General features: G+C 35.4%; 5 protein-coding genes across 10 annotated transcripts; 1 reads left to right on the plus strand and 4 right to left on the minus strand.

Annotated features, from left to right (window-relative positions):
• Nucleotides 1-160: 160 nt before the first annotated feature.
• Nucleotides 161-4,231, minus strand: LOC114527314 (agrin-like). Its single transcript, XM_028548975.1, has 12 exons — nt 4,171-4,231; nt 3,896-4,060; nt 3,504-3,662; nt 2,997-3,155; nt 2,661-2,801; nt 2,316-2,459; nt 2,066-2,209; nt 1,697-1,840; nt 1,384-1,527; nt 879-1,022; nt 622-768; nt 161-378 (listed from the first exon to the last, which is right to left on the minus strand). Exons 1-12 carry the CDS (start codon nt 4,229-4,231, stop codon nt 368-370), a joined length of 1,563 nt encoding a protein of 520 aa, XP_028404776.1. The 3' UTR covers nt 161-367.
• A 2,336-nt stretch (nt 4,232-6,567) lies between these two features.
• LOC114527214 (four-domain proteases inhibitor-like) lies at nt 6,568-9,636 on the minus strand. Of its 2 annotated transcripts, XM_028548860.1 has the most exons (9): nt 9,506-9,636; nt 8,850-9,038; nt 8,352-8,495; nt 7,946-8,089; nt 7,674-7,817; nt 7,255-7,398; nt 7,012-7,170; nt 6,709-6,876; nt 6,568-6,601 (listed from the first exon to the last, which is right to left on the minus strand). In XM_028548860.1, exons 1-8 carry the CDS (start codon nt 9,549-9,551, stop codon nt 6,713-6,715), a joined length of 1,134 nt encoding a protein of 377 aa, XP_028404661.1. In that variant the 5' UTR covers nt 9,552-9,636; the 3' UTR covers nt 6,568-6,601; nt 6,709-6,712. The 2 variants fall into 2 exon arrangements, with proteins under 2 accessions (XP_028404661.1, XP_028404662.1); XM_028548861.1 differs by lacking the exon at nt 7,674-7,817.
• Nucleotides 9,637-12,557: 2,921 nt separating this feature from the next.
• LOC114527209 (PI-stichotoxin-Hcr2e-like) lies at nt 12,558-14,077 on the minus strand. Its single transcript, XM_028548853.1, has 4 exons — nt 13,952-14,077; nt 13,515-13,700; nt 13,016-13,189; nt 12,558-12,741 (listed from the first exon to the last, which is right to left on the minus strand). Exons 1-3 carry the CDS (start codon nt 13,995-13,997, stop codon nt 13,026-13,028), a joined length of 396 nt encoding a protein of 131 aa, XP_028404654.1. The 5' UTR covers nt 13,998-14,077; the 3' UTR covers nt 12,558-12,741; nt 13,016-13,025.
• A 478-nt stretch (nt 14,078-14,555) lies between these two features.
• LOC114527116 lies at nt 14,556-21,163 on the minus strand. 4 transcript variants are annotated; one of them, XM_028548731.1, is made up of 13 exons: nt 20,915-21,163; nt 20,722-20,821; nt 20,261-20,365; nt 19,837-19,905; nt 19,463-19,523; nt 19,054-19,200; nt 17,802-17,935; nt 16,611-16,776; nt 16,001-16,403; nt 15,566-15,719; nt 15,404-15,445; nt 15,125-15,226; nt 14,557-14,929 (listed from the first exon to the last, which is right to left on the minus strand). In XM_028548731.1, the coding sequence occupies exons 1-13, from the start codon at nt 21,049-21,051 to the stop codon at nt 14,918-14,920; spliced, it is 1,632 nt and encodes a 543-aa protein (XP_028404532.1). In that variant the 5' UTR covers nt 21,052-21,163; the 3' UTR covers nt 14,557-14,917. The 4 variants fall into 4 exon arrangements, with proteins under 4 accessions (XP_028404531.1, XP_028404532.1, XP_028404529.1 ...); XM_028548730.1 differs by having other exon boundaries at nt 14,556-14,929; nt 19,054-19,197; nt 20,722-21,163; XM_028548728.1 differs by having other exon boundaries at nt 14,563-14,929; nt 20,722-21,163.
• A 109-nt stretch (nt 21,164-21,272) lies between these two features.
• LOC114527117 (protein CREG1-like) lies at nt 21,273-24,388 on the plus strand. Of its 2 annotated transcripts, none has more exons than XM_028548732.1 (5): nt 21,273-21,539; nt 22,838-22,912; nt 23,211-23,494; nt 23,593-23,683; nt 23,984-24,388. In XM_028548732.1, exons 1-5 carry the CDS (start codon nt 21,371-21,373, stop codon nt 24,085-24,087), a joined length of 723 nt encoding a protein of 240 aa, XP_028404533.1. In that variant the 5' UTR covers nt 21,273-21,370; the 3' UTR covers nt 24,088-24,388. The 2 variants fall into 2 exon arrangements, with proteins under 2 accessions (XP_028404533.1, XP_028404534.1); XM_028548733.1 differs by lacking the exon at nt 21,273-21,539 and adding an exon at nt 21,754-22,200 and having other exon boundaries at nt 23,984-24,387.
• Nucleotides 24,389-24,468: the final 80 nt, after the last annotated feature.

The following is a 24,468-nucleotide window of genomic DNA, read 5'->3' on the forward strand; positions in this document are numbered from 1 at the left end:
AAACTACGAGAAACAAACAGATACAGCAACGTACGTGATATGGAGACTTGCACTTTGTAATTGACGCAAAGGATTCAATCACACAAATCACACAACATCCTGCATGTGCATGGTAGCAACATTTTATTTAACAATTACCATGCTCCAATGGGCATGCATGCTAAATGCTAATGATATTTTACATAACCACAAAACCACATCACATCACTAAATTTCCGCATCTTATGGACATTAAAGTTTGTTGTATAACAAAAACTATTTAGCTATACGATTGTCTACATGCAGTATATTATTACAAAAATGAATGTACCAATTGCATTTGTCAAGACTTTATGATCTTTATCAGTCATCACGTCGTTTTCCCACTCTATAAAGGACCTAAATGAAATAAAAATATTACTCTAAACGAATTATTCCACACATCAAAATGCAAAACTGATGTTTTATAAAACGATCTCAGACAGAATTGCAAATTGCATGCAGTAACTAAATTTTCATTCCTTGGTTACTCTGCGAGAAATAAAAGGTCCATAAATAATTATCTTTACTCAGCTGAAGCAATAATTGTTTATGATAAAATATTTCTAGTGAAGAGGTTAACAATGATCTATCATGACTTACTACAAGTCCCATTACGAACGAAGGTAATATCTTCTCCCCTTTTACAAGCAGTTGATTCCAACACACATTCATTAGGATAAGTATTTCCATCTGAGCCACACACGGGCGAGAATTTTAATTCGCAAGACTCTGGACACTCGTTGGGCCCTTAAATGTAATGGCAAATATTTGTAAATAAAATGGTCTGTTTCATTTCACCATGCAGGTAAGATCTAAAAAGACATGAACTGACATGGAAACAAAGCAACTTTACTCACTGCAAGCTCCCGGGTAAGCAATGAAAATGTCGGCCTCACTTTTACAAGCCGTTGCATTAAACTGGCATTTATTTGAGTACGTCTTCCCATCTGATCCACATACTGGAGCGTATATCAGAGGGCAAAGCTTTGGGCATTCTGGTCCTTTAAACACGATATAAAAAGAAAATGAGATTCAGATAGACATCGCTGATGTAATCACTTAACGACCACACTTCGACCTCACACTATTTACCCGAAGAGGCTAATTCCGGGAGAGATTAGGGGAGTGAGTGAGAGAGTGCACCCTGCGGATAGAAGAGTCAATGTCGAGTGGGTTATAAATAGGATATCGTTATTAAATTATTATTCTAAGTAGAATATATATCGTTATTATAATCAACACAATACTTAAACTAAACTATTATAAACACACTGTGTGAACTCGATCGACTTTTCACAACTTCTAGAAAAAATTAATAATAATTGTTTGAACAGTTGAATATACATAGATTTCTCGACTTACTGCAAGGTCCTCGGTGAACAATTCTGAGATTCTCATCATTCTTACAAGCGGTCACGCTCAAAATGCATTCATTGGGATATGTTTCCCCATCTGAACCACATACTGGAGCGAGTATTACAGGACAAATTTCTGGGCACTCTGGTTCTTTCAAATCAAAACAATGAAAAATTTGAATAGAATTTTTAAATCGTTAATTGCTGTGAAATGAAAAATCGATATACACTTCTTCGAGGACAGTAAAAAAGTAAATCTTTATGTAAATCAACATATATATACATGTTGCATTTTTACCCTTTGCATTGTTTCCACTTACTGCATGGTCCGTCGTGGAGAATCGTGATATTTTCTTGGTTCTTACAGGCAGCCAACTTTAGCTCACATTCATTGGAATATGTTTTTCCATCTGAACCACATACTGGAGTGTATATTTCTGGACAAATTTCTTGACACTTCGGTTCTTTTGTATAGAATAATGATAGAATAAAAGTTGTCTGAGATAAAAAAAAAAGTTTGAAATGCATGAATGGCGTCGATTGTACAAAGCTTGATAAAGTTATCCAACTTTCGTACGGCCGACTGTACTGGTGGACATGACAGAACTTTAACAAGGAACTATTTATCAAATGCAAAACATTTCGCAATAAAGTTAAACTTTTTCACTATAAACTATAGATTTACTCACTGCACATTCCGGCGTGAACTACAGTGATATTTTCTTCATTCTTACAAGCAGTCACGTGCAACACACATTCATTGGGATATGTTTCTCCATCTGAGCCACACACTGGAGCGTATACTGCAGGGCATATTGATGGACAACTGGGTTCTATTGCATAAAACAATGATAAAATGAAAGGCTATATGAAGAGTTCACGGCTCTTCTTAAAACTAAGAAGATGAGAAATCACTCTACAAAAACTATATTAACTCACTGCACGGTCCATCGTGGACTGCCGTGATATTTTCTTCATTCTTACAAGCAGCAACCCTCAGATGACATAAATTAGAATATGTTTTTCCATCTGATCCACATACTGGAGCGTATATTAGAAAGCAGACATCTGGACAATTTGGTTCTTTTTTATAAAAAATAAATAATAATGTCATATAGCGCAACTCTCATAGGTCCATATAGTACAAATAATCCTATACTTCTAATGTAGATTATAGAACTAGAGTCAGAGTGGCGGATTTAGCGTCAAAATAAATTATACAACAACTTAGTTTTAGATACATCAGCTGACATTTTTAAAACAAGTTACAGACACTTCACTTACTGCACCGTCCATGGTGGACCACTGTTATATTTTCTTCATTCTTACAAGCAGTTCGTCTTAGCTCACATTCATTGGAATATGTTTTGCCATCTGATCCACATACTGGAGCGTAGAGTAGATAGCAAAATTCTTGACACTTTTCTTTGTATAAAAATGAATAATAATGTCATCTGGCGCAACGTAAGTCTATATATAGTACATATGGTCGTACACCTATTATAGACTATAAACTATAGAAAAATAGAAACTGTTCTAGCACCATACTATTTCAATCGTCTGATAAATTTTAGAGATTCACATATAACTACAAGTTTGAAATTCTATAGGGGAATTCACCTTTACATGTTCCGTTATGTTTTAATGTTATTTCCTCGTCGGTCTCAAATTCACAATCAGCAAAGCGTAGGCTGCAATAATTAGCATAGGTTTTTCCATTTGATCCACATACTGGATTATATTCTGAAGAACAGAATGCTGGACACGATGTGTTTTCCACTAGAAAGAAAAAAGTCACGTCCTAAATCATGCTGTGTTGCATCAACATGCATTACAAGCAGTCGCTCTTAGCTCGCATTTATTGGAGTATGTTTTGCCATCTGATCCACATACTGGAGCGTCGAGAAGATAGCAAAATTCTCGACACTTTTCTTTGTATAGAAATGAGTAGTAATGTCATCTGGTGCAACATAAGTCTATATAGTACATAAGGTCGCACACCTATTATAGACTATAAACTATAGAAAAATAGAAACTGTTCTAGCACCATATACCATTTCAATCGTCTGATAAATTTTAGAGATTCACATATAACTATACAAGTTTGAAATTCTATAGGGAATTTACCTTTACATGTTCCGTTATGTTTTAATGTTATTTCCTCGTCGGTCTCAAATTCACAATCAGCAAAGCGTAAGCTGCAATAATTAGCATAAGTTTTTCCATTTGATCCACATACTGGATTATATTCTGAAGGACAGAATGCTGGACACGCTGTGTTTTTCACTAGAAAGAGAAAAGTCACGTTCTAAATCATGCTGTGTTGCATCAACATGCATTACAATGCATTAACGAATTACCACAGGCACGGGCGCGGACTCAAAATGCTTTGATTAATTACAAAATCCTTTTTACGAAGTCATCATATGCATGTATGAGTATATTCTAAACGAACATGCATAACTATATCAAAGGAATATTAAAAAATTATGATACTCGAAAAACTCATGTGAACTTACAACATGGTCCATAGTATGCTTTGGATATTGTTCCTCCACTTCTACAGATATCCACTTTCAGAAGACATTCATTCGGGTAAGTCCTGTCATTTGATCCGCAAACAGGAGAAAAAATTTTTGCGCACCTCCTGAAGCATATGTCTGATTCTTTTTTACTAGACCTTCCTAAAATGGAACGAACAAGTAAGAAACTAGCTATGTACAATAGTCAGAATGTAAAATAATTTTAAAAGTATATGATTTATCACATGAGAACGTAGTATTTTTAAGCTTACTGTCGCCAGAAACGATCCACGATGATAGAAACAAGAATAGTATTGTGAAAGCGATATCCATTCTGTTACTTCTCTTAGCGAGTTTCATCCGTTAATGATGATCAACCGACTTTCCGCTCCGTTATAACTGCGCGTGTTACGCACGAAGGAGTACATTGTTGGCAAAAACAACTCCTGAATTTCAAGATCCGTGTCATACGTACTTAAAACATGGATCAAATCAAGAAGCGTACCCAAGTGTGTGCGTCCTACACTCATGAAATCATTCGACGTACCCATGCATGCGCAGTCCACAATGGGATATTCCTAACAAGATGTGACCTAAATGCCTGAAAGGGCTTGGGCTTTAGCCAAAAAAAAGCCTTGTGTAATTCGTTTAACTTCCGGCGGTTCAAAACGCCAAATGTCAAATGTATCACAGTGGAACCTTCTAAAGAAATGATGAATTCATTTATCATAATTTTTGCCAGTCTAACCTGTTAGCTGAAAATGAAAAATCACCGACGTCAATATAAAGTTCACACGCATCGCACTGTTATATCAGTAAAATACACATTAAGCCTTGTAGCAAGGTTGTCCCAATAATCACATAAAATTTGTTGGAAGAAATGCACTAGTTCACTTAATACTACCTACACCAATCCATCTGTATGATTAGAGCAGTTTAGTGACACATGTGTCATGATTGAACAATGATAACAAGTTATTATTTCCCGAGTATATAAATGGTCATCAGAGATGGATCCTATATAGTTCAATACAAACAGCTGATGTATTTTTGTAGTACCCCAAAAACGTCATCGTGAGAAAGGCTAATTTACCTCATTCTTAAAGCAGACTCGAAGTGCAAGGCTCGTGATGCATTTTACGGCAGTAAACGTACACTTTGTGATTTTATTTATGCAAATTTGTGCATGGTTCTATTTACCTACTGTATATAGGCTTGTAAATAGACTTGAAATTTATAGTTGGACATATGTCAGTCCGATTTTGATTCCTTTTCATTTAATGAAGTAGAATTTTTACCAACAAAGTGTCCTCGTTTCCCGGTACAAAAATGTGACCATACATGCATATAATGGTTCCCGACTCAAATGGCCCTTCTACAGCGTGTCTGAAAAAAATGAAAACTATTGAAATCACTCGTTGTCAAAATTTGAATGCCGTGTTCATGAATTTTAGCCCGTGGCGATTTAATGCAACTTATAAAATGCTAAATACGAAAATTTTGAAATTGTGAATATGATTGAATTTAAATTAGCCTTGTTATTGCGTTATTGCTTCCAAAGAAAATGGTGCAGCTGACCGCGGAACAACGAGTGTTTATCGTGATAAATTATACGCGTAAGAAACGCCTTTCGACAAAGGTCGACCAAGACAAATTGTAGATATTGCTAATAAATAGTTTTTGGGTACGCACAAATTTTACTGTATCATGCATAAAAATGCTTATGGCAAACATTTATACACTTGTGGGTCCCAACAGAGTTCTTTGGCATTCAAAAGTTTTCGGGTTTTTTTAGACACCCTGCATGTAGTCCTCTTGTTATTCCATGGCAAGGCCACAATGGATTTGAATAATTAATGATCAAAATTCCTGGCAATGTACAGTATAGCAAACGTTATGAGATCCTATTTTTGCAACTTTCGGCGAAGCATCATGGTTCTAGTCCTAGTTGTTGAGCAATCAGTACCTCGCTTCTATAGTATTGCGTGGAATGGCAAATGTTCTCTAAGACAGTTTGAATTCCACAAAGCTATTTTCAACGGAATCAAACCATTAGGCTGTATTTGAATAAAATCATCAAGTATTTATATCAAGTATTTATATTGGTAACGAGAAAAGGCCAATTGTAAATGTATGTCGCAAATGATATTGTTATAATCACGAGTTCCGAGTGGTTTGTCTGACTGACCAAGCGGACAAAAAACAATGCCCTCATTCATGCCCTCTTCACTAGTACTGCATGACCGTTATAACGAGTAATAAGCATAATAAGTTTAAACGTTAACGAATTTCAACAGTCAACTGTGGAAAGATTGAAAGAATATTGGATGCAATGAGAAATTTAAATTTTGCCTTTGGAATAGTTAGAACGTAAAAGTAGGCACGATAGCGAACATATTGCAATGTATATACAGCGAACACATGCAGCAAAGCACGATAACGTTTGGTGCGCAGAATTAATTAAGTGAGGGTATTTTGCAAGCATGTATTTTCGTGTTGATTATACAGTTAAGAATATATTTGTAAACAAGATTGGATTGCACACAGAAATCAGAAAACATCGGTAATATTTAGATAAGAAAATCCTCATTTATTATTCGAAAACGTATACAGCATGGACATGAAATCACACTAAATAATCATAACATCAATCACTTCTTGTTTTTTCGTCGCCAGAAAGCATGATGGTCCCAAAAAAATGGTCTAAAAAAACAAAACGTATATATAATTGTCTTGCATGAAGTTTACAGGAGACGTGGTAGTTACGACTGAACTTGTATTCATTGTTAGGACTCAAACAAACATCGTACCATGTCAATGACATTTGTCTTGACAAGCCTCGAGAGTCTCAAAGTTGTTCCCGTTTCCTTGACAACCTCCATATATGAACTTCTCGCAAGCTCGTGACTTAGAGTTGTAGAAATATCGCGGGAAGTATCCTCTGCAGAATCCTGGATCTTGCTTTAAAGAACAAACATCTAAATAGAAGGAAGTCAGCCACATTTGTAGGTTTTAAGATGCTTTTCGTGTTCAAAAACAAAACTACATGAATGAGATCAGTCTAGTTACTTCCGGTAACGCAATTGTTTTAACATAACTTTTTTCAAGCTTACCACATTTCTTTTGGCAGTCTTCAATTTTCACAAAATTGTTCCTATTTCCGTGACATCCTCCATAAATGAAACTTTCGCATTTTTTGGAGACACTGTTGTAATAGTATCTCGGAAAAGCCGCACGGCACGGCCCCACGATTTTTTCCATCGAACAAACATCTGAATTCATTCAGAAATTAATCAGCAAGAAATAGTGAGCAGTTGTGCTTGTTGAAAAAAGTAGTCCTGGTAGAAATTACTTACCGCATTCTCCATCATGAACCTTCTTAATAGTTTTTCTAGCGATACAAGAAGCCACTTGCAAATCACACACACTGGAGTATGTCTTCCCGTCTGATCCACACGTTGGTTGGTATATCATAGGACAAGGTCGGATACAATCCTTTTCTAATTGTATATAATTTATAATAATTTATGATTTATAATTTATTGGATGGAATGAGGGACTTGGATTTTGCTGCTGGTGTCTTGGAGTAGCGAGAACGTAAGAAACAGGTATGCAGTGCGAACATATTGCAACATACTACCATGCTAATATGGTTACAAACTTACAGTGAATACAGCAAAGCAGGATAATTAGGGTTTAAATAACGTCTGACGAGCGGCATCAATTCAGCGAGGGACTTTCAATAAGCGTATGTAGGACAACTAACTTTTCTTACCACACTTTCCTTCATGCGCCAGGGTTATTTTATTGTTATTTTCACAAGAAGCAATCTTCAGTTCGCATGGATTACTGTATGTTTTGCCGTCTGAACCACATTGTGGATTGTATTCCATTGTGCATACCTTCGGACACTTTGGCTCTAGAGAAAGAGTTGTACAGTGAATACAGTAAAGCACGATAATTTGTGTTTAAATAACGTCTGACGAGCAGCATCATTTCAGCGAGGGACTTTCAATAAGCGTATGTAGGACAACTAACTTTTCTTACCACACTTTCCTTCATGCGCCAGGGTTATTTTATTGCTACTTTCGCAAGAAGCAATCTTCAATTCGCATGGATTACTGTATGTCTTGTCGTCTGAACCACATTGTGGATTGTATTCCATTGTGCATACCTTCGGACACTTTGGCTCTGGAGAAAGAGTTTGATTTTTATTGTATAGAAATGACTATACACGTGCTTTGTTAATTGTCACCGCATGAGTAAATTACCTGAACATGTCTTTATTTAAATATAATATCACCCCTCCCCCCTCCCCCTTGTTAGTCCGTGTGTATGAATGATCAATTATAGAAAAAGGAATCCATGTAGAAATTACTAAGTATTACGGCATCATTTGCATTATACGAGTCAATATATGATGACAATGTTAGAGATAGATGACTTTACTAACCACATTCTCCATCATGATCTCTCTTGGTTTTTCCATTGCTCTTACAAGCAGCGATATCCAACACGCATTCATTAGGATATGTTTCACCATCAGTTCCACACACCGGCATGTATATGAAAGGGCAAGGACGGTCACAACTTCTTTCTATTTCAAATTTAGCAGCGGTTGTAACACAGTTAGAATTTTTAAATGTAGCTGGAAAGAAACATCATACGCCCTTTGCCCAGTATGATCTACGAGTACTAGAAGTGCGCTTTCCTGTCCAGTTTAAATTTCTCCGTTTAAAAAGTGCCCGGTGCCAGAGCCCTAGGTCTAGGGCTTAATTACCTATCCGATATGCAGTTGCTTCTCCAGGCCTATAACGGTATACCTGATTACACAGATGTACTTAATAAGAAACAGCGAGCTTGGGACCATATGGTAGAGTATAGCTGGCAAAAAATTGATACTTAGTCATAGAGTTTTCGAAGAAAGCAATTTCCTGTTCAAAATACTTACCACATTGTTTCTTACAGTCTTCAAGTGTCTGAAATCGATTCTTGTTTCCTCTACAACCACCATAAAAGAACGACAGACACTTTCCAGCATGTTGATCATAATAATACATTTGTATCCTTGCTCGGCATGGTCCGGTCATCTTCTGCAACTTGCACACTGAAGGTTCAAGGCTTCTTGCACTGCTTGTTGCTGAAAGTGTTAATTGTCATGAAAGAGAGAAATATCCTAGATATAGCTAACTTAAAAATGTTTTGGTAGAGAGAATCTGGGCGTACAAGTAGTATAACTGCATGTATATTATTGTATTTCAATTCAGAATTTAACTTGAACTGAAAAAAGTCTCTTTTTAATTAACACTTTTAAACAAACGTTTTGGGGTTTTGGTGACTATTCTGACGTTTTGGATCTTGACGTCGTGCAGCAAGCCGCTCATATCGTTTATGTCATATTCATGCATGAAATATATGATAAGAGATATGCATATTATATGTGGCATGAAAAAATTCTCTTGTATTTCCTAAATACAATTATTATTATGTATGATGTATATAATAATGAGTAATGTATGATAGTTTAGCTACATACATGTACAAGCTACAGCACTTGAAAGATTAAGAAACGTCGTAATTATACAAAAAAGGATGCGGACTACGTACCATACAAGCTGTGCACTAACAAGACTAATATCAAACAAACGTTCATTTTGTTCTTGGTGCTGAGAATCCTAGTAACAAGTTATCTTCAGTTTCTTCAGTTATTTTTCCCTCCTTATTATCTCTTGTGAAAACTGGATGTATCAATAACTGAAGATGGATCTCGCTTATATAAGAAAGCTAATGTGTTGCTTAACACAAAACATTAATCATGTTGACATTAATGCCTTTCTAACGGATCAAAGCATTTATTTCCGCGACAAGTATTTATTTGATAAACAACAATTTTTGAGAGTGTTCGTCCGTGTTTGTATTCATAATTGTATTTTGAGTACTAATTATTTTCGGTTATTGAATATTTTCTGAGTTGATGTTCCTAGCTAATCAATTGTATGCAAAGAGAATTGATATGTTAGGATTTAAAAAAAAATTTCACGTGGTTAGTGGGGATTCTTTTCTGCCAATTGCGCGTTCAGCAAAGAACAGTTTGTCAATTAGTCCATTCGACCGAATGTTGTCGGGAAAATGTCAGCCCAACAAAGACAAAATGACTATAAACTCTGTCATCGACGACGGAAGCATGCAGAGGCCAGAGAGGAATAAGTTGCGTATACAATGAGGATTGCACAAATATAAACTTAATTCCCGTTCAGTCAAAGTCATCTTACGCTCACTTGAAAATTTCCAGAGACCTCGTAACTAAGGGCACGCCCCCTCCCTCCCTCCTCGCCTTTTACAAAGACGGACAAAAGAGGGAATTATGCCCTTTGAATGTGAACACGTTTTTGCAGCGATCGTTTTTTAAACAATTTACCAGCGATACTGAACTTTAAGCTTTTAAAGTCCGAACTATCTTTGGAGCAAGTATGCATGCATGCCTTCTGTATACTATATAGGTAAACAATAAATCACGAGTCATTCCTTGCGCAGTTAGGTTTTACGGTTCCGCGGAAGGACAATCTTGATTGATGGCATGACCCAGAAAAAGATATAGTGGAATAATGATCCCTATATATGTGTACTAAAGTTTAGCTATAACTATAGCGTATATGGAAATAACTTAGCATCAAATGTGGAATAACAACTGCCTAAAATAGACCAAACGCTTTTCTCGACGTTTCGACCTGAGGGCCTTCGTCAGGAGAGTTAGTACGGAAATATATATATTCATAATCAATTATCACGTAAAAAAGGATATAATTTTTGTTACGAAATAACATATCTAGCTACATGCATATGCGTAGGCAATGCTTTTTCATACAGAGATTAAGACATAATTGTTTTTAAGCAAAAAAAGCCAATATTTAGTTTTCAAGCAAAAATAATATGCACAAATTAAACAAACTTATAAACTTGATGTATCTCAACCCACGCCTGAATATAACAATGGATATTAACTATGTTTGCGATTACGTTAAGCCTGGTGTCTTCAGCTGGGGTTTTGCCTAAACCTATAAAACAGCCTTTTGTAAATCAAGTGAGATGCATGTTGATTTAGCAATTCACAGTTCGTGAACCAGTGAGGTGTCAAAAAATAAGACGACGACGTTCGATTTAAAAGAAATTATACGAAGCGTTTCCCTGAAGGCTGGAGCTGAATTTAAGAGCGGATTTAGCGCAGATACGACACAAGTGATCAGGTATGATCGTGTTAAAGTCGACTTTATAGGTTTAGGTTTACGATTATCATCTTTTTTTTAATTTTTATTTTAAAACAACGAAAAACATTAGCATTTAAATATATTAAACCAATATTCTAGCAAAAAACGAGTATTGTCTATTGATTTATTTAAACTTTAGCCGTTGACAACACGATTAAAGAGCTTTGCAAAACCAAACAAGAAAAAAGCTCGATAAAATCAACAAGCACAGCCAATTTCTATAAATAGTTGAGCAATCGTAAACTTAAACAATAGTTGCATATAAATTTGACTATATTCAATCGAACCTGCAAATAAATCTCTGATCCTCTTAATCCACAACGTGGGCAGACGCACAAGTTGCGTAATCTTTACAACATATATATAGATTTAACGGGGAAATGCTGTGTCTTAGCCACGCGCGGGTAAAGAATGCCGAGAGCGGAAATAAGTAGGAATGAATCAAACTTCATCCCGAACACAATCAAGAAAGGAGGCATGCTTCTTCCCACAAACTGACGCCTTGATTCTGCATGATAATTTGGTCTGCCGGAAATATGTCTTCTAGCTGAATCTGTTTCATCAAACATGCATTAGCTTTTGTCGTTTGATGAACCATTTCAACACACCAAATTTAAACATTGACCAATAATAAATCAAGGTAAGATGACATTTTATTATTTTAATGCGTCAAAGATGATTATATCTTTAGTGAAATTCAGTTTTACCAATATTTAATGTGATCTCCAATTGGGAACGCCTTTTAAACGAGGTGATTTATTGAAGGCAATTAGGACACAAATGAACGAACATTTTGGAATTCATTGATATATTAGGCGCCTAAGGTCACATTTAGTAGTTTGAGGATGAAAATTTTGATTTTCATTTGAGTTTCCCAAAGAATTTTAAGCCTTTTGCTTTTAGACAGAGATTTCAACGCCGCAGTCTGATCATTGATTTCTTCCTAGATTAAAGGAGCAATGCATGAAGGAATAACTTTACAACTTAATTCCAAATCCCAGACCTCTCGCTTGCTGTTTCGCGATACACTTTGAACCAGCCCTAATACAGCTTTAACACAACTCTTTTGAGTATAATCTGTTGGCAATCTGTTTAGTATACTACAGCCTACTGCAATTTGAACTGACTTGACAGAAAACTCAGAGACACAGAATAATATACTTTCACATGCAATGAGTTAACTAGGTCCTCTTTGCGCGACTGCAGTTTTGTGTCGTCGCAGTTTAAATACCACAAAAATAACACGGAGTCATTGTTTTGAATATTAATAAGGATCGATGTTGGTGGCAGCAGAGAAAGTTCACGAAGAAAAACCCATGACATAATCACTGCATAATTAATATCACTGTTTTAGTACTTTCACAATGAATATATATGACTCGATAACATTGTTTATTTGTGACCTCTTTATTTCGATTGATTGAACAATAAAAACTGCGATATTTCTAGCTTATGAAACCTAAGAAAGTAAATGGCTAACAACATTTTCAAAAAATCAACACTAATCATCAGTCTATATTGGGGTTTTTTTCGTTTCCTTGGCTTTGACCTGGTTATACATAGGACAAGTCCGTTAAACTATAGAGAGAAAATAAAATAAAAATATATAAATTTAAAATAAATGCATAATATAAAATAAAATATATGAATTATGATGTATTAATTTAAATATGTGGTTTCTTAAGCAATCGCGCATTCAAGCCTTATTTTACTGGAAGATGTGCATGAAACTGAATCAGTATAACTTTGTGTAGAAATAAAAATTCATGTGTGAAAAGAGGTGCTACAATCGCACTATATATAAGTGGGAGTGAGTATATATTTAGTGTGAGTGTGTCAATGCCAGACCAACCATGTCAATGTCACGGGCAGTGAGTTTCGCAGTCCTCGAGAGTTTCAAAGTTGTTTCTGTTTCCCATACAGCCTCCGTACACGAACATTTCGCATGATCCAGATTCAGCGTTGTAGTAATAGTTTTGGAAGTAACCCAAACATAAGCCTGGTTCTTTGGGAAGTAAGCAGATATCTAAAAAAAGAATCCGGAGGAAAATTTACAGGAACAAAGGAATGATTTTGGTTCGTGTTTCTGCTTGCATGGGCTGAGCGTTTTCGATTGCAAAGACATGGTTTCACAAACAACGCGAAACGTCATCGGTTCTAATAATATTTCAAGAGATGTTTCTAGCAGAGCTAGGATAAGGAGAGGAAAAGTGGCTTTAGAACAGGGAAGGTGAAGTTGTTATGGTATGAAAAGATTTTGATGCATGCAAAATTATTTTGATGTGGATGAAAACGTTTTTATTTTGCATCCTGAATATTGCACAGAAACCAGAGTATATATATATAGCTACCTGTGCAGGTTTGCTCGCATTCGTTAAGGGTTTGAAAGTTGTTTTCATTTCCTTGGCAACCACCATAAACGAAATGTTCGCACTCCCCTGACGTGGAGTTGTAGAAGTATCTCGGGAAATAAGCCATACAAATCCCTGATTCAGGTTTCTCCGAACACAAGCTGGGAATCGCAGCAGAACTGAATGCTATATGAAACAAAACGATTTCGAATATATTACTATAATAATTTCAACATGTGTCAGAATGGAAATCAGCTTGCCCAGGGATTTAACGGGCTGGAAGATCTCATGAAAATCTACTGACATGTCATGTGTAATAAATTTCTTTCCGGATGTATACGCTACATGCATTTCGACGAAAGATATCTGCAAACTATGCTGAATCATGTATGTTATTTGATTGTTTAGCGTAGAGTATATAACAGGTTTTTACCCACCATAAAGAGCTTGGAAAACCAAGGCAAAAAACAGCAAAGACTTCATCTTTCCTTATCTTTGGGACTCTCGAGTTGATAACTTTACCTCAAAAATGACTTGTCTATACTTCCAGTCTAGGTATTAAGCGTTTGCTTTTATATTATCCACATATACAGTAAACAATAATTCATTGTGACAGCTTTTAAGTATTTCTGACATGAAATATATCATGTAGGAGTAAGTTGGGTACTTTTCTATTTTGCAATGAAACAATGGCATTATCTTTTACATCATTACAACAAAGGGTTATAATGCCTAGGGATCTGAGACAATAAATATCGTTCCTACGCAATTTACTTACGATGTATTTGTGTAATTAAAGCTCAAAAAAGCTTCCTGCATTTGTTTATTATAGAACCAATTAACTTTATATATAGTCTTTTTCATGCATCTATACGCCTTTCGTACATTGCCGCAATCGCCACTGGCCGATGAACCCGCTGCTGCAACTCTGTAACTTGTGACTATATACGATATTTGCAACAGGAGTTCTGGATATAGAGACCAATCGTTATTTCCACTATGCAACTATTTCTCACATGTATAGTTTTCTCACACATATAGCAAAAGGAGTTTCATATGGCAAGGCAGATGGGGAGGATCATGTAGCTCTGCCCTGCATATAAATCATGAATAGAAATACATTCATGAAAGAACTGCATGTGATTGACAATGGAACAATTACATCAAAATAATAAATAAAATACATATGTCACAAAAGTTAACAAGCTTAAGGCCATAACAAATGCTCGAATTTAATTTCCAGCGACTCGTTCGACATTTGCATGAATAAAAAAATGTGTAAAAACGTTTCGAAAATGTATAGCATTTATTAAAATATTTACAAAACTAAGTATAACTACATTGGTAGATGTTTTGGTTATAAAGACAAACAAATGTTCACGCAACAATTTCTGTTGAAAAGATTAATTTTCGCCCTAAAAGTGTATAAAAGAAATACAGAATATTACATGGTTGCTTGGAAATAAGGAATTTATTTCGAGCGTTGAAGAAGTTAAGTTGGCGCAGATGTCGGGGGGAGGAAGGCTTGAAAAATACTTGTATTCAGCTTGATCCACACTACCATATTGTCTAAATAAATTATTGTAAATTACCAAATTTATTTCTTTTACCTTATCTTCATTTCCCATTCTATACTGCAACAGTGCTTGCGTCAAAGCGTTTGAGACGTGGAGAGCCACGGAGGCATCGTCCTCATTTTGGACAAGTTTTGACTGGTGAAAAGTGAACATCAATATTATATTCATAAATGATAAAGTAATAATTTACAACGTATATGCATGAAAAGGTTAAATTTGCAAGGATTTTCTTATTTTTATACGGATGTTATCAGTTAGTGCTGGCGTTGTTTTAATATTACACCACCATCGATAATTTCAGGAAAATCTTACCAAATCACCAAGAACACCAGCTAAACCCGTGGATATTCCTTCCTACAATATTGTTACACAAAATGCTGTTAACTTTCTTGTATAAAAAAATCACTCAAAGCCAACGATTGAACTATATATCAAGACATGCAGTGAATGTTAGGAATAAAGCTTCCACGTTACCTTCTTGGGAGTTTCAACTCCCTGCTTAGGAGGCGTGCTTTTACTTTCTAACTGTGGATTCTCTGGAGGTGGGGGTGCCGAATAACCAAACCCAGTGCCGGGATACTGAGGGGCATTGTCAGAGTATGCTTGTCCTGAATGTGTTTGGACACTGCTGAGACAGAAAAAAACATGATGGTCATAAAGGACTCTCACTCTATTCCACTCTCATGCTTTACATTGACACAATATGTCCACCAAAAAATCATTATCAGGACGCTTCTAAGGGGCCTAAAGTAGAGCTATAATTTATGGGAGGGGGGTGAATATTCAAATATTCTGTTCTGCTTAACGGAAAACGCATATACGTACAAAAGAAACTCTCGAAAACCTGGGCACCTACTAAATAATTTCAAAAATCATTAGATCCACGCGCGATATATTCAATAGACAAACCTTTGACTATAACCTCCGCTGTGACTGGAACGATCAAAACCAGGATTGGTAAAACTGGAGGTGTTGTTAAAACTGGAGGTGTTGTTAAAACTGGAGGTGTTGTTAAAATTGGAGGTGTTGGTAAAACTGGAGCTGTTCATACCATAGGACTGGTAGGCATAAGAATCATGAAATGTATTGTGATTATACGGGCCACTAGGCCCCGTATATGAATGAGAATGTGCTTCCAATGATTCTACCCGTCCGCTGTTATATCCTCCTCTAGGATGTGACACTGCTCTCTTGTTCCAAGCTCCTCTGGATGCATAACTTGCGTTTCCTCGACCGACCTTTCCTCCTCTTGATGCTCCTCGATTGTTCCATGTCTCGCTTAGAGTAACTCCTCTAGTATTGCGGCTCTGACCTTGAATAAAAGTAAATTTTAGCCTCAGCTATACTGCTAACATTGTACGGCATGTTCTCTATTATATATATATAGTAACGAAATACAATAACGGAAGGAAACTACAACTATATTATTCTTGCCGTATATTAATACATCGTCAAGTTAGTTGCATGTCTTCAAACAGCATCTTTTTTTGCATGTATATAGAATGTCACAACAACCAACCTGAAAGAGTACTGTGTGCATTAGGAGATGGCTGTTGAACTTTGGTTTTCACTTGCTGTCGTCCTTCCTCGCGCTCCAAACTAGTTGATTCCCGGATGAGTATTGAAGTGATTTCAGAGCGTTTCTTACTCGCTACTCCCTTAATAGCACCAGGTCTCTTTCGTTTCTGAAAACACAGTTGAAATATTTGTTATACAGGTTTATTGCAACACTGATCTCGCAATATCAGAGCAGTCAACTTGGAAACCTGGAATTAGTGAAGAGAAAGTGGAGCTCATGCCTTGTAGTTTTTCGAGGTTTTAGCAGAAAAACTACGCGTAGGGAGCATCACCCGACGTGAGATGAGCGAGTGAAAGCAAGTTTTTATCATAGATTTGTTACAGCATTATGATATAAGTTTGCAAGAATATCGACAAATTCTAACGTTTGTTAAAATAAATCGAACGAATTATTGTCTTTCAGTATTAAATGAACATTTTAACATGTTGCATGCGTATTTTATTGATATATACGCGGCATAGATTTGTTTCAAGATTTGCTACAATGTTAAAGATTCGTTACAATGTTGTTACGCGAACCGTCAGTTGCATAAAAAAATAATTTGGCAATTAGCTTTAAAAACAATCAACAATCGGGTGATTCGAGGTAACTACAATTTAACTGCGAACGTGTAGTTGAAAAGTAGTTGAGGTTTATGATCAATAACATTGTATCAAAACTTGTCACATGCAATAATTTACAAAACTGCACATTATATATACAACATTCGAAAAAAACATGTTGCATTGGTTTTAATACAAGGTTTGTAATTTGTTGTAAACCTTGCCGAATATTGTTGGAAAACAATCATTTCATACCTCCATTTAAAAAGTTCTCAATTAAAGTTGTTGCAACGTTCCTTGTAAAAATGTTAATAACATTCTTAGGATAGCCATTCTTTGAAGGCTTTTTCAAATGTTGAGTATGCACAATAGAGTTAGAAATGGCAACAATTAAAACGTTCTTGGCTTCGGATATAGTTTTGTTCCAAACAATTACTTCTATCATTAGAAGAGTTTTTGCAAATTATTGTTATTTTTCACTATTATAACAACTGTTAATTGTTACTTACAAACAATTAACAGAAGAAGAAAGCATCTTTATACTTTGAAACACATACATGTCAAAGCATGAAGATGAACCAATACTTACCAAAACATTTAGCCGATGTTTCTGTCCAACCAAGTGAGGGAACTTGAGATTATGATCAAATTTCGCGTAACAAAGAGAGCATTCATAGCGCGGATTTTGTCCAGCAACCTGGATCTCTGTCAGGTATTCCAGGCCTGTTTTTAGGTTTAAATTATAGCAATGATCACATTTTACTGGAAAACAAATATTTTATTTTCACCACAGTTCAGGTGAAAATTATTTCATTTATTTTCGCTGTAACCACACTGTAACCGACACAGGAAGATGAAAATTACGTTTTTGCGTTGACTCACTGAGCTATATTATAATTCCATATAGCTCAGTGCGTGGACTGCACGAGAAAGGAGTGCAGGGATGAAAGATGGCTTCATCAATGATGAATTGATGATGAATTTTGAACGTGTATAATAGGAAATTTACAAATAAAAAGTTCATATTTCACAGACATTCTGCAGACTTTTGGATGTCTGCAAAACGTCCAAAATATCTAGTGAACTTTTGCATCAAAAGATGGCATGTTATAACAATTAAAAATGAATTTTCACCATTAATGGTTAAAAAAGAAATTGCAAAAACGATGAACGTAATGTGTTCTTGCAAGGTTTAGAAGTCCACAAGTCACAGCATTTTACGAGTAAAAATTATGACGCACATGCTGAATTTTGCATGAGCCTAATATATATAATCCTGGGAACTCTGTAAGTTGCCTTTAAAACACTCTAGTGTGTGCTGTTGTAAAATCCCATGATTTGCGGACTTCCTGATTGATGTGTTAATGCATGAATCTTGCCATTTTTGTTTGAAAATCACAGCAGTATTTACATGGCAAAACTACAATGTTAGGCTATTGAAATGGCAACTATGTCATGGAATAAACACAAGTATCATATTTTCTCTTTGAAAATATGATTGGCTTGCCAGATCCAACCTCGTACCCAGGGCCAGAATCCTGCCCTGCAATGGAGAGTGAAGGATATGCAAGCTTCCTGGCAACCTTCTTTCTTATATTCTCCTGTTAACTGCATGCCCATTCAAAGGGTTGCATGGCACCAAATGTTTCACCCTATTATTAATAGTTCACTTATTATTTATTAATGTTAATGATTTTAGTGCATGATGTAAAACTGACATGAACTGCATGACAATAGCAGCAACAATAAATATCAAAATCATAATCTAACAATATCAAGATCTGGACAGCAATGCTACTCTTTAAAGAAAAAAACTGTCCATAACAGTTGTGCTACCATACCTATGAGTGGTTCTGGGTATCGGGCAAAATCTTGTGCTGCAACTGAAGGAACAAAACTGGGTCTTTGCATCCTATCATATGGTTTCCTGTTTTCAAACTGGTTATATCTCATATTTCCAAACTGGTTAATATTCCTCATTGGACCTGCTAAGAAAAAAAATTATAAAAAGATGAATGCTGCATAACGTCTGTGTTCCATCTGTGTTTTTTAACATTTATTAAAAAAGGAGAAAATGCATATGATTTGTTTAACAAAAGCTTCATGTATACAAAAGTACTTCATGTATACAGTGTACTAAGTAAAAAAAACCTGCTGTCCAATACTCAGCAATATATGACATTATCACAATACATTTTTTAGCCCTTTTCCCCCATTGTAAAAAAGTTTTGCAACTCAACCATTCACTACCTGCTGACTTTTCCATTTCAGATTTCACTTCTGCTTTGGCAATAGATATCTGTTCTAAAGCCTACAGAGGAAAAAAAATCGGTGAGAATCGGTAAGATGTTATTGAGTTAGGACTAATTTCTATAGATAATTGTGCTTAAGTTCAAAATTTTTAATGTTTCAAATTAAGAAAAAAATTCTTTGTACTGTTGTAGTATTCTTGCAGCCATTCATGATCGTTTCTGGCTGGTTCAATATTTAGTACGTCCTGGTTTAGCATTGCAAAAAATATCTAGACTGGACTTGTATTTACTTTTACATATGTTTTGAGTCCATCCCATGTTAGAAACACTCTGGACCCCACTCAACATCTAACATAAAATAATAAAATCAACCTTCCTATGCTTTATCCCTAACAAGTGCGTAACCCAACTTTGGCGTCCAATGCATTCAACAACACAGGTCTAAATAAGAACATAGTAAGGTTAATAATTACTTCATATTATTGGTCAAGCCATCAAAAGGCACAGCGAGCCACAGAACAAACTTTTGGTACAAGGTGACTAGTGGTGCTACATATGGTAAAACTACCTCAGAGACACCAACATGTATGAAAGGTGCTCCTATGGTTGGCATCAAGAAAAAAAATTCTCAAATTAGAAACCATCAGCATTAACATTGTATAGACATATTGCACTGCATGTATGATTCAGGAGTAGACACAAAGATGTGAATACATTATTATCTGCTAAATAAATGTTAAGTTTGGATGTTTTATGATGTATATTAATTTACATATGTCATATGGACGACACTTACATCACAAGTAAAAGTATTTGAAACAGGGTCTGCGGACAGCCGAATTCTATACGCTTCTGCAATTTTCTGGAGATGACTTGATGTAAATGCATGCTTTGAAAAAGCCTATTTAATGGACAAAAATGTATACCATGTTACATACATACATAACCATGGACATATGGTATATACAATAGTACATAAATAAAATGTTGATTAATTAAATAATAATAATAATTAGAGTTATTTGGGGGCTTTTCAAGCTTCATTTGATTTCAACTGATCTGGCAATTATATACATGCTCTCCTTCCTTCAAGATCTGCAAATGAATACAGATTTTAATAGTTTATTGTGGTTGAAAGTTTACACTAAGATTGCTGAAATAGAGGGTAGTAATCCTCATATCATTATACATGTACCTAGTAATTTTTGTTGAAAACTAGAGTTAATAAATGTTGAAAACTAGAGCTAAAGAACTTACAGGCCAATCTTCAGCTTGATATTGACAGTGTTTGCAAAACCTCATTTCCTCTTCGGTCTGACTCTGAGGAAAACTAAATAGACCCGTTTCATTTTCTGCACTAGATGAAGCAGAATTGTTTTGCGCTAGATCAGTTTGATGTGTCTGTGTATCATCCATATTTTCCAAAAGATTAAGATATTTTTTGTTATACCTATTTATACTGGGACGAACTTCTGCAAGATTTTTCCATCTATCAAACCGACAATAAAAATCATTCCTGGGTACGACGTTGCACCACGGTGTCAGCTTCCTGCAATACGATCTCTCTTCTATTAACTGTGGATCCATAAAGTTACCTACTTTTCTTATTATATTATTATAGTATTAGTATTAGGCTAACGAAAGGTGATACGGTAAAGTTGAGGTAATAGCAAATGTGGAATTCACTTTACAAGACCTTTTGTAAATTGTTTTCGTATTACACGTCGAAAAATTACGTCAGTGTGAAAGATGGAAAATAGTGAGATTGCAAGCACTGATCTCATGAGCACATCTGTGTTCATCTATGTCATGAGCAGTCATGACTCATGAGTGTAAACCATTGAACTGGTAAAAACAAGAAACGGCACTGTTCAGTATTCAAATATAAACAAAATTGTAAATATAAATGGATTCCCAAAGTGATGATTTTCCGCTTGTTGAAGCAGATCGCACGATTGGCACGAAAACAACCACAACTAAGAGAAAATGTGAAGGGAGAAAAACATCAATTACAATCGTTGTTTTCTTTTCACTTTTGATCGTGTTGATTACAACAGGTGCATATTGGATATGCAGTAAGTGAAAAGTCCCCCAATATAAGTAAATTTATATCACTAAGATAGTAACAACTTTCCTATACTACTTCATATATCATGTTGTGAGAACTGCATATAAACGACATGACGCATCTGCTGTAATATGATACGTTCCAACATAACCCAGGTCCAAGGGCACGGAGCAGCGTGATAGCACCAGCGTTCTCTGACAAATTCTTTTGCACTTATCGACGTTTCGGCCGGTGGCCTTTGTCAGTAGAGGTAGAGTTTACATTGACGGTCTGAGGAATACCATACTCATCATTAAACTATTAGATGTGTCTTGAAGAACATCAGCAACTTTACTAACATAGATAATTTCGCAGCTACCAAACTGAGCTTGTCCTTTCAACACACCGTTGTTTACAAGACTATTAAGTTTAATTAACCTTGATTGACTGAAATTTGATAGCAATAGACGTAAACAACACACACGAACGACACAAATGACTTGCGCAAAACAACCTGCGCGCAAATAGAATGGCTTCGCGAAGTGAGAAACTTCCGCTTGTCGAAGCGGAGACAGCGTACATCAAAACAACAAAAGCGAGACTTGAGAAAAAGCAGTCATCGTTTGTAATTTTTGTCTTTGTGATTTTGATCGTGGTGGTTGCCACAGGTTGCGCATATTTGTCATGGAGTAAGTAAAACTATGTCCCAATATTCGTTTCACAACAGACATTTGGTAAATTAATTTAATATTTACAGTAACCTTAACTTACTTGGAAATTGTTTCAGAACCATTCTATATGTATATATATGTAATGTATGTGTATATGGATAAAAAAATCTGAAGTAAATTTTTGTGAAGTCCAAAGCATGTTGTCACATGACACTGTGCTGGCATGACACAAATGTCAGGACAAGACCACAAAAACAACAGTCACTAATCTTTTTTGTGTGTGGGGTCTGTTTATCATCTAATATGAAATTTTTCAATTTTCCAACAACTGTCTCATGGAATTGTGTGAATAATAAAGAGATCAGTGACATTGTTTATATTTTAATTATTCTTTTTTTTTGGAAATTTAATTGTTTCCACAGTCAATGAACACCAAAATTTTGGGGTTGTTTTGCATGTTGCTAAAGCAAATGCTGCATGTTGCCCATGCATGCCCATACATGCTGAATACTTTTTTTTTGAATTGTTAAATAAATATTTTTATAATACAATATAGTAGTCTACACTCTCTTCAAAAATATATTAGTAATACAATCTCAATTGGGACCTATGTTCTGTTCCTGTTGAATTTCTTGATATATTCCCATTTTTGTAGAGTTGCAAAACACAAAATACAACAACAACAAACCTTCATTTAATCCACCACCTCGTGCTGACCTTGCAAAGACAGGTATAGCCATAGGCAGCCCAGAAATCTGTTTATACTCAGTCTTTGACTGCATTGTTTACACGCACGGTCAGCTTCTATTGTCTGTACTAATTACTGTATTATATATTGATATCAATATATATTACAGTAATTAGTTCAGACAGTAGAAGCTGACTGCGTGCGTAAACATTGCAGTCAAAGACTGAGTATAAACAGATTTCTGGGCTGCCTATGGTATAGCTATGTTATTTTGCAATGCTTTACTCCATTTTCATTGTTATACACAATCTTTTCTAATAATCTTCTCATATTTATTTAGCTCGTTACATTGCACATTACATGGACTGGTGTGTAATGTCAACAATTTCTATCCAGTACCATGGCATTCCTTTTGGAGTTCCAATCTCCATTTCAGATGGTCCAGTTAATAACAGTACAGGCGTGCCATATATTTATATAGCGCCTGCAGCCCCATCAGCCAGTGATCTCAAAAAGAATGGATCATCATCATTTACTTTTTCTGAAGCAATGAGTGATTATTGTTCAAGAAATTCTTATGACCCAGAAGATCCGAGATGCGCACGATTGGTTTTACTTGGCAAGGTAGTATCTCTGGCGTCTAGCCACTGGTCTATGTAGCTTAGCTGGCCTGCCAAAATTTGAAAAATGTAAAAAAATCTTGCTCAAAAAATTTGTTGCAGGTTGTGAAACTTACAGCAGATGAAATCCCATTTGCAAAAGAAGCGTTGTTCTCTAGACATCCAGTCATGAAATATTGGCCACCCTCTCATAGTAAGTTTAATTGTTGAATGTTATAATTGATATGTTGTGAATAAAGAACAGAAGAATGTGATTATAATAAATAGTTCTGTTCAGAATATTTGTACTTTAGGGGCTTCAATTTTATTAGTGAGAGATGCATGCAAGCGTGCAATTGTATGTCAAATACACAAGATTGTTTACACCAAATCTTTTTAACTCTGTTGGGACTTCTTTATTGACAATTTTGTAATGTTATATGGATTGCTTAGCTGAGTTTAATTGAGGAACATAGGAGCTAAATCTTGTTAATCTTGGTACTTTACTTTTTAGAGTTCTTTTTTGCAAAACTTGTAATAAGTAACATCCATGTCCTTGACACATTTGGGCCTGCTCATGAGGTGTCACTCAAGGATTATTTTGGTGCTAAAATATAGATGTCCATGACAGTTGGATCTATTGAAGTTTACCAAAAATATGGGGGAGGGGGAATGAAATAATAACATTATTATAGATTTATAAGAGGTATTTTTATAGATTGGTTTTTGTGACAATACATTCATAATAATGAATTACATTATTTTATTTCAATTTTTATTTTAATCAGTGCTGTTTATGAGCCTATAAGGATTATTTTAAAATGTCATTTGTAGAGGAGGATGAAATAACATTATAGATTTATAAGCCATAAATATATTTATTGTGACAATACATACGTAGTAATAAATTAATTTATTTTATTTTATTGAATTAATTTCTTATTGTAGTATATTAAATTTAGAAGAATAAAACAAACTTGTTGATCACCGTGGTTGATC

The sequence above is a fragment of the Dendronephthya gigantea genome, unplaced genomic scaffold, assembly GCF_004324835.1.
Source record: "Dendronephthya gigantea isolate DGI-Jeju-01 unplaced genomic scaffold, DenGig_1.0 000043F, whole genome shotgun sequence".
In the NCBI taxonomy this organism is placed as follows: domain Eukaryota; kingdom Metazoa; phylum Cnidaria; class Anthozoa; order Malacalcyonacea; family Nephtheidae; genus Dendronephthya; species Dendronephthya gigantea.

What these genes read in the sequence shown, in the direction of transcription:
- LOC114527117 (XM_028548732.1), top strand. Translation starts at nt 21,371, where the DNA reads ATGGATTCCCAAAGTGATGATTTTCCGCTTGTTGAAGCAGATCGCACG. An exon ending in TGCTGACCTTGCAAAGACAG is followed by an intron (nt 22,913 to 23,210) that starts GTATAGCCATAG and finishes ATATTTATTTAG; the next exon opens with CTCGTTACATTGCACATTAC. An exon ending in ATATTGGCCACCCTCTCATA is followed by an intron (nt 23,684 to 23,983) that starts GTAAGTTTAATT and finishes TTTACTTTTTAG; the next exon opens with AGTTCTTTTTTGCAAAACTT.
- LOC114527214 (XM_028548860.1), bottom strand. Translation starts at nt 9,551, where the DNA reads ATGAACGTTTGTTTGATATTAGTCTTGTTAGTGCACAGCTTGTATG. An exon ending in AGACTGTAAGAAACAATGTG is followed by an intron (nt 8,496 to 8,849) that starts GTAAGTATTTTG and finishes AATTTGAAATAG; the next exon opens with AAAGAAGTTGTGACCGTCCT. An exon ending in GGTTCATGATGGAGAATGCG is followed by an intron (nt 7,171 to 7,254) that starts GTAAGTAATTTC and finishes GAATGAATTCAG; the next exon opens with ATGTTTGTTCGATGGAAAAA.
- LOC114527314 (XM_028548975.1), bottom strand. Translation starts at nt 4,231, where the DNA reads ATGGATATCGCTTTCACAATACTATTCTTGTTTCTATCATCGTGGATC. An exon ending in ACATAACGGAACATGTAAAG is followed by an intron (nt 3,156 to 3,503) that starts GTAAATTCCCTA and finishes TTTTCTTTCTAG; the next exon opens with TGGAAAACACATCGTGTCCA. An exon ending in TGTTCACCGAGGACCTTGCA is followed by an intron (nt 1,023 to 1,383) that starts GTAAGTCGAGAA and finishes TCGTGTTTAAAG; the next exon opens with GACCAGAATGCCCAAAGCTT.
- LOC114527116 (XM_028548728.1), bottom strand. Translation starts at nt 21,051, where the DNA reads ATGGATCCACAGTTAATAGAAGAGAGATCGTATTGCAGGAAGCTGACA. An exon ending in ATACCCAGAACCACTCATAG is followed by an intron (nt 17,936 to 19,053) that starts GTATGGTAGCAC and finishes ACCTAAAAACAG; the next exon opens with GCCTGGAATACCTGACAGAG. An exon ending in TGCACACAGTACTCTTTCAG is followed by an intron (nt 16,404 to 16,610) that starts GTTGGTTGTTGT and finishes CTTTTATTCAAG; the next exon opens with GTCAGAGCCGCAATACTAGA.
- LOC114527209 (XM_028548853.1), bottom strand. Translation starts at nt 13,997, where the DNA reads ATGAAGTCTTTGCTGTTTTTTGCCTTGGTTTTCCAAGCTCTTTATG. An exon ending in GGTTTTCCAAGCTCTTTATG is followed by an intron (nt 13,701 to 13,951) that starts GTGGGTAAAAAC and finishes TGTTTCATATAG; the next exon opens with CATTCAGTTCTGCTGCGATT. An exon ending in ATGCGAGCAAACCTGCACAG is followed by an intron (nt 13,190 to 13,514) that starts GTAGCTATATAT and finishes TTCTTTTTTTAG; the next exon opens with ATATCTGCTTACTTCCCAAA.